At 38.9% G+C, this 8,689-nt stretch overlaps 1 protein-coding gene across 1 annotated transcript; it reads left to right on the forward strand.

Moving 5' to 3' along the window:
* The first annotated feature begins 2,969 nt into the window (after positions 1-2,969).
* Positions 2,970-7,726, forward strand: LOC114451339 (GTPase IMAP family member 8-like). The gene is made up of 5 exons (XM_028429859.1): positions 2,970-3,089; positions 3,175-3,861; positions 5,490-6,245; positions 6,487-6,705; positions 6,783-7,726. The coding sequence occupies exons 1-5, from the start codon at positions 3,074-3,076 to the stop codon at positions 6,890-6,892; spliced, it is 1,788 nt and encodes a 595-aa protein (XP_028285660.1). The 5' UTR covers positions 2,970-3,073; the 3' UTR covers positions 6,893-7,726.
* Positions 7,727-8,689: the final 963 nt, after the last annotated feature.

Genomic DNA, 8,689 nt, shown 5'->3' on the forward strand with positions numbered 1-8,689 from the left:
CACATCCTTCCTCCCCGCATGTGTGTTGTGTATTTTCACTTTATGTACACTATGATGTGTGTGTGTATCTATTTGTGTGTATTTGCAAACAACACAGCCCTCTGGCAGTTGAAGGACCCACAGAATAACTGTCCCGTGATGCAGAGTTCTGGCTGATATTAAGAGGATCAAATTCTGGGTCTGCACTTACACAACAAGAGCATTAGGTAAACCACAGTTCTTGCACTAAGGCCCCCAACCCCCATCCTTCCTTTCTGTGCAGGTTATACAGGTTGTGTTACTTCTTGGGGTCCCACATCATTTGTGTGGCAATTCAGAGTTAAAAAAAATCATCATTATTAGCTTCAAATCAAATGACCTTATTTCAGGCCACTGTGAGCAGGATATTACATGTTTACACATTGTAGTACATGTCAATAAACATGTCTGCTACAGACAAATGAAACAACATTCAGTGAAACTTACTTACATAAACATGCAAAACAAAATATTTTAACAAACACTGGTAGGCCACTAAATCAGAGCGTAAACATGAGTCTGTAGCAATTACTGAGCTGACTGACCAGCTGCTACATGAAGGATAACAGAGGAACCAAAAACTTCGCCGACTGGGGCAGAAAATGGTCAGCACAACAAAGTGTAACTGAATGCCCATCCCTTGCAAAACAACACAGATTTCACTGTACCAACTGATTCTATTAACAATCTATGTCTCCTCAGTAATCTTAGCAAGCTACTTCTAGCATAAAATGTAACTGCATAGCTTTCTGATTTATCCTTATTCCACTGTAACACAAGCAAGGAACAGTTGTCAGATTAATTTTTCCTCTTAAAAATGCTGTTTTAGATGTTATTCTGAAAGGTTAGTTTTTAATTAGCTTGCATGTTGTCGCTAAAGAAACAAATTAGTGGAAATGCATGGCTCATTGCCGAGCTTCATGTACACTCTATGATGAAAATACAGACACAGCCAGATTACACCCCTGGAGACTAAGAGAAACAAATAAAATCATGTTAGGGACCTCGCTTCTATGAGCTCTGAGCTTAAAACAAATTAGTGTAGTGCCAATTTGGATAATAATCCTGGAATTGGTGTATATTGAGACACACATAAGAACATCAACACGTTAAATCCCAGGCCAGAGCCTTTTTGTGGTGATCTCTAAAATCATTTTGATAAGAACTAAAGTACAGTAAGAACCGAAGTTTCCCAATATGTTCTCCGAGGGCCATGCAAGCGAAGAACATCTACATTCTGATTGGTTGTCAATGCAGAAATGTGTCATAGCTAATTTGCTATCTATAAACTGTCTTCAACTTGTTTTAGTAGCTCTAGTCGCTCAAATTTCCTGGTCAAGTTTTTCTATTGCAAACCCTGAATTAAAAAGGCTAAGACGGCATCACCAAATTGTTGGCTTGTGCCTACACCATTCAGAGACTGAATACCAACACTATTACTGAAACAATAACAGCATAATATGCACAATAGTACCACATTTTATTAGCAACAAAACAGTCAAACATAACATAAACATCCAGAACACAAATCAATTAAATATAAACACAGCACAGCTTTTAAAAAAACAGTTAAAAAAATGCAACTGGGCTCGTAAATCATGAGGCTCATAAGTCAAATTAACATAAACATCTATATCATAAAAGAAAATACAGACACACAAGCACAGTGCATGATGATGTGTGCCAAGTAATAGATTTTTCACCAGAAAAAACAGCATGTTTACTTTTTCCGGCTTGAGCAGGGTACGTTGTGGACTGACAACGGTACCTGCAGTGCTAAAAACCTGCTCTGATGGTGAGCATGAGGCACAGACGCACAGGTACTTTCGGGCCGGTTGCAACATCTGTGGAAAACACATGGCAGCACATTTACACCAGAGAAGTGGGTCCTTGTCCCCTTGAATAACAGGCTCCAAACAGTAGGCTTTGGCTCAGTTCTGTAAACTGCACTAACCATCTTTCTCATGTCTCTCTTCTTCGCACTGTCACGTAAGGACGTCACTATCATAAACTTTATTGAACATCTCCAAAAGTTAAACATCTCCAAAGGTTAAACATTATACTGCTAAAGGAAAACTGAAAATTCAACCACACAAGGCATTAAATAAACGTTGTTTAATATTTAATCCTTATCTCCTATAATGAGGGCTTTGCATTGTTTTTTTACTGAAGGTATCGAAACTGATACCTTTGCTATTTTTAAGACACGCTATATCTTATTACCGCCAAAACGACCAGCAACCCAAAGAAAACTCATCACAGTACCGGTACTTGTGTCACATTCCTGCCATGTGTGAGACAGACTGGTTAAATACACACATACTTTGTTTAGCAACAACAACAACAAAAGTCAATAATGTCTGTATGCCACACTTGGTACTTTGAATTAATGCAGTATGTTATTTAGAACCTGATTTGAGTATTGTACAAATTGTGTTAATGCATAACTGTGTTCATTCCTTAATCTGTGCATTAGAGTGGATTTTCATAGAGAAACCATTTTGAATTCCTAAAGTCCAGAGTATTTAGTCAGTGTTTGAATCCAGCAGGGGAATAGGATTCCAATAAATTATTATTTGAGCCTAATCGTTTTTCCCTTTTGCCATACTGGTAATAGATGTTCCAGATTGAGTGTCTTCTGTTCTGATACTTCTGACACTGGTACAGTAAGCTGCTCTGAAACCAGGAAATACAGCAAAACCTGTTCAACAACAGATCAGACAACAGCCGTCACAGACAGAATTATCTGCACATAATCTCTTTTTTCAGGCTCTAGAATCTGCTTTATTTATAGACAGGAGTCATTTTAACAAAAAATGTAGTCTCTAAAATGGACTAAACTCTTTATGTTTTAGTCTCTTTTTTTAGTTGCTGCAAACAGCTCATGCAGGTGTGATTTACCGGAACAGATCCGGAAGAACACAGTAACGACAACATTAAACCGACACCTCACTGCAAATATGCTGTTGGTCAAGTTAACAGGTAAAGGAGGAAACTGCCTTAAACTAAGAGTTAGTGTGTAATTATTCAGTGCGCAGGTTTATTTTCAGCAAACATGAAGAAAGCAAGAGGTGAGTCCTTAAAAAAGACTGACACGGTTAATAAGTGATGTCTGCTGTTCTGTATATTCATGTTATTGTCTCTTGTGTCTCTCAGAGTTGAATGTGGTGCTTCTGGGATCAAAAAGCTCACAGAAATGTCATGTGGGAAACATCATTTTTAGAGAACAGATGTTTGATTCAAGAGATGTCAGATCAGACTGTGAGAGAGGAGAGGGAGAAGTGTGTGGTAGAAAAGTCACGATGGTCAGAACCCCCGGGTGGTATCGAGGATATCCTCTCTGTGATACACCAGAACTTTTCAAGACAGCAGTGATCCTCAGCGTTACAGAGTGTCCACCTCCACTACATGCTTTTATCATGGTGATTAATGCTGAAATGACTTTCAAAGACAAATACAAGAAGGCAACACAGGAGCACATGCAGCACTGTTTTGGTGAGAAGGTGTGGGCTCACACTATAGTGGTCTTCAGCCACAGTGGCTGTCTAGGACATAAAACCATTGAGGATTACATCAAGGAAGAAGGGGGGCCACTGCAGTGGGTTCTGAAGGCCTGTGGTAACAGATACCATACTCTTTGTATTGATGGGACAGAAAACAGTGAGAAAGTCAAAGAGCTGTTTGACAAGATTGACGCCATGGTGGCAGAAAACAGCCATTATGAACCTGACATGACGCTGGTGCAGAATGCGGAGGCAAAATGGAAAGAGGTGGAGAAAAAAGCGGAGGAGCTGCGTCTGCTGTCACAGCAACAAAGACAGAAACTCAGAGGTCTCCTGACAGGTCAGCTGAGTTCCTTTGATTCCATAATGATATGGTAGGAGCTGTATGAACAAGTTTATTATGGTAATTTGATTTAAACATTTAAGACTACTAATTTGGGTTTTGATATTATTTAAGTAAGAAGTAAGCAATGTACATGATTATAATTTAGTCAAAATAATATGATTGTTGTTATTTACATGGTCAGAAGAAAATAGAGCGTGTAGGTTTACGGGAGGAAGGAGGGGCAGATGGCGTAGGAGTTGGGGAGATTCAGGTGGGAGAGGTGTGGCTATAGGAGCCGAGAGGAGCACACGGTTTCTGACCGTGTGATGGGATGTGATACCGTGAGGTGAATGTGAGAAAGTGGGGGATAAGACAAGCCAAGTTAAGTTTACGTTACATTTTTGTGGAGCTGGCAAGCAGCAAGTTATTTTTGGTTTTGTTGGATCCGTGTTTTTGTTCACGAGTTCAATAAAAACAAGGGAAGAAATCACTGTGGAGGACACATGCTTTTTTTTTGTACACGCGCCAGCCATAAGCTCCAGAGGAAGGTTTTACTGGAAAACCTAAACAGATATGTTGAATCTTAAATCTGGAGTTCTTCTTATTGTTGGCTGGAGTCTGAAAGTGTATTCTTGACTTTTTCAGAAATCAAAGCTTTTAAGTTACATAGTAAATGCCTGTTAATAGTTATAATGTAAGAATTAGCAAACCATTAACTTTACTTATTTGCAAATGATTGCCTTATAAAACTTTTTAAACAGAAATTAAAGGTTATATAGACAAGCATTGTACCATGACACCATTTATTATACAGCATTATATTAAATACACTGCTCAAAAAAATAAAGGGAACACTTCAACGCAATGTAACTCCAAGTCAGTCACACTGGCTTGGAGTTACAAGCCAGTAACTGGCCTGCCAGTTCCCCAGACCTGAATCCAATCCAGCACATCTGGCACATCATGTTTCGTTCGATCCACCAACACCACGTTGCACCACAGACTGTCTAGGAGTTGACCGATGCTTTAATCCAGGTCTGGGAGGAGATCCCTAAGAACTACATCCGCCGCCTCATCAGGAGCATGCCCAGGCGTTGTAGGCAGGTCATACAGGCACATGGAGGCCACACACACTACTGAGCCTCATTCTGACTTGTCTTGAGGAACTTCCACTCAAGTTGGATCAGCCTGTAATGTGATTTTAAACTTTCATTTTGACTATGGTTCCAAATCCAGACCTCTATGGGTTAATAATTTTGATTTACATTGATCATTTTTATGTTATTTTGTTCTCAACGTATTCCACTATTTAATGAATGAAGATTTTCAGCTTGAATATTTTTCTTATTGTAACCTAGGATGTGTTATTTTAGTGTTCCCATTATTTTTTTGAGCAGTGTATATAATGTATCCTAAAACACATTAGCTCATAAAATTACCATAGCAAGCTGGTATCACTGAGCAGGACACTCAAGAGCATAAAAATCACTTGGATTTGTATTGAAATTGGAGGTCACCATTGAGTGGAAATAGATCACCAAGAACAAAACTTTAATGTAATAAAATGATTTGGGTGTTATCTTGTTGTCAATCCAGGTGGTGAACAGGCTGTGAACTTTTTAACCCTTTGTCTTGTTTTGCAGACCCTATGCCCAGTCTGAGAGTCCTGATGGTGGGCTGGGTGTTTTCTGGGAAGAGTGCCACTGGAAACCATATTTTGAGTGGGGATGCGTTTCAGTCTGGTGAGAGAACGGTGAAAGCTTTAAAGAAAAGTGGCATGGTGGCTGGAAGACAGGTTGTCCTGGTGGACACTCCCGGATGGTGGAAATTCTTCCCCCCATCATTTAACCCTTCATCTTTGAAGTCTGAGATCATGAGAGGGGTGTCTCTCTGCTCTCCATCACCAAATGTCATTTTACTGATAATACCGTGTGCCACATCATTTACTGTAGGGCAAAGAAGAATCACAGAGAGCAACATGAAGCTCTTTGGAGAAGAAGTGTGGAGACATGTGATTGTGTTGTTTACAGATGCAGATGTTTTGCAAACCAAAACTATTGAGCAATACATTGTAAGTGAGGGAGAGCCTCTTAGCTGGCTTATTGAGAAATGTGGTAACAGGTATCATGTCCTCGACATTATTAACAAATCTGAAGGTCCAGTAACAGAGCTGCTGGAGAAGATGGATGAGATGGTGGCAGGAAACCTTTTTTTTAACGTCAGTGACCACCATGAAACAAAAGATCTACAGCCTGTGGACAGAAGTGATCCATTAACAGAAAAAGATGAGAACACAAAGAAGGAGATCACTGAACAACTCATCCTGGAATGGGATCGTAGGAACTGGGAAAAACGACACATTTTTAAAACGGACAGCAGTATGAAAACACTACTTACTTGTAAGTATCCAGGCAAGGGTCTAATTCTTGTGTCTGACTACTCAGTGCCTTCAATGACCTAAAATGAGCCATTGGTGGTCCACTGGAACATTTATCATGTATTATTTATCAAAGTTGAGTATTTAAGATGTCAATGCCCTGTTGTAGTGTGTGTAAATTATATATCCTTTAAAAGGAGAAGAAAAAAAACATGTCAATTAAAAGTTTTATCTATTGAACAAAAACATTTTTTTCTGTTTAGTTAAAGGAGTCGGGAAGGCTTTATCTTCAGATGAAGATGAAGGAATTAAGCCTGATGATGACCAGTCTGACTGTTTTGGTCCTGAAATGATGAACGAGGATCAAACAGGAGCCGAATATCAGAAGTTATGTATGAGACTTCTGGAGAGAGAGTGGGCCAGACGAGAGGCCACCATGGAAGAGGCAGGCTGGACACTGTTCTACAGTGGAACACCTGCAGGTGACTATTCAGTATGTGTAATTCACTTCTATCTAGTATTTGTGCTGGTTTCCACATTCTGTTTTCTTTCTTCACAGGTGAGAGAGCAATGTCTGAACCAGATAGAGATCAAGTGCTGCAATCAAGACAGAAAGTATCACAGTGGCTGAAAAAACTAGCAACCAGTTCAGACTATAGCAGCGAGTAATCAGAGTAATAGATCATAGCTACTCCTTCTGACTTCCCTTTAATTAGCCCATGACAATAAAAATATTCTCTTTTGCATGTTACAACACAGAATGAGGGAAATTACCAGAGGGTCAGCTGTGTAGCCTTACACAGGAGATATTGTGTATATATGTGGTATATATAGTATTCATGATACATGGATTATTGTTTCTAGATTCGTTTGAACATAGTATTGTTTATGTTTTTGGTGTACTACTGTTACATGGCTAGAAACTGAAAATATTTTTGGGAATGACAATAATGATAATTTCTGAGATTTATGGTTTATATAGCATATAGAGATGTATGATTAATCAGCTAATAGGACAAACTAATTTATACTAGTTTTATATAGTGTACAGCTGAATTAGTCTCTATACAACATAACACTGTTGAACTCTGTACACCCTTTAATTTACTTCAGTCTTAGTGAAAATGTGTGTAGATGAATGCTGTGGCAGATGTGCATGTTAAACACTGAGTTCTTTGTCACCAACAAATTTGACTTACAGTTAATATAATCTTTATTGAAGAACTTGAAGCAAGGTACCTGCACTTGTGTTTCCTGCTTCAAGCTCTTGGATGAAAATGACCTGCATAACTAAGAAGCTTCATCAGTATATATTTTTTATATTTGTCAATGATTTTATGTTTATATGGGTTTTATGCCTTATCATGTGTTACAATATATCAAAGACACTGTGTAAGAATTAACACTGTGTAAGAATTAACATGACTGCAAATAAGATGTCCGACTTCCTCAGTTACAACCAACATAAGCTATTTTGTGGTTGTGTGTTACTAAATAAACTGGCAGAGGCGGAAACTGATAAAGCTGACAGAAACAAATTGATTTGATACATTTCATACATCCCTTTATCGCAGCCTCAAACTTAGCCTTTGTATGTCAGAAAAAACAAGCATCTGTTCTCTGGGCAGCAAGTGTCCTAAGCTGTTATATGCATTTACACTTAGAAGAAAGAAGAATCACAGACAGCAACATGAAGCTCTTTGTAAAAGAAGTGTGAGGACATGTGATTGTGTTGTTTACAGATGGAGACACTTTGGGAACCAAAATTATCAGGGTTTCCCATACATAGACCAATTTGTGGCAGGGGGCTACACAATCAAATTGATTATGTGTTTTTTTTTTTTTATTTCCCCCAACGCGATTTTAAAATATAGCTATCCTCCCGTTCATTCAACTCCGCACATATGAGCACACATGAATGCACATATACCGACAGCTGATTCATCCGCTCCTCATCCATGTGCAATGCCTGATGTCTATACACTACTGAAGGAAAACCTGAATCAGCGGATATTTGCACAGAGAAGATTGTCAGTGATATCTGGAGTTTAGTTAACATTGATAATGGATGGAATGAGAATGGACCTCAGTGACCGCCATGAAACGAAAGATCCACAGCCTGTGGACAGAGGTGATCCATTAGTAGAAAGAATATTTGAGGACACAAAGAAGGAGATTCATGGACAACTAGTCCTGGAATGGGATCTTAGGAACTGGCAAAAACATTTTTAAAACAGACAGCAGCCTTGAGGTACCACAGGTGAGAGAGCAACCAGATAGAGATCAAGTGCTGGAATCAAGAGAGAAAGTGGCATCACAGTGGCTGAAAAAACTTGCTTAACTCACTGTATTGGTAAATCATCAAATTAAGGCTATGTTGTTTTATATTGAGCTGTAGCATACCAGCAGAACCAAATGAAATTAATGGAACAAAGTCATATAAAAGTAAGATGGAAAGTGACGAAA

Source organism: Parambassis ranga, chromosome 19 (assembly GCF_900634625.1).
Source record: "Parambassis ranga chromosome 19, fParRan2.1, whole genome shotgun sequence".
Lineage (NCBI taxonomy): Eukaryota > Metazoa > Chordata > Actinopteri > Ambassidae > Parambassis > Parambassis ranga.

What these genes read in the sequence shown, in the direction of transcription:
- LOC114451339 (XM_028429859.1), top strand. An exon ending in TATGAAAACACTACTTACTT is followed by an intron (nt 6,246 to 6,486) that starts GTAAGTATCCAG and finishes TTTTCTGTTTAG; the next exon opens with TTAAAGGAGTCGGGAAGGCT. An exon ending in CTACAGTGGAACACCTGCAG is followed by an intron (nt 6,706 to 6,782) that starts GTGACTATTCAG and finishes CTTTCTTCACAG; the next exon opens with GTGAGAGAGCAATGTCTGAA.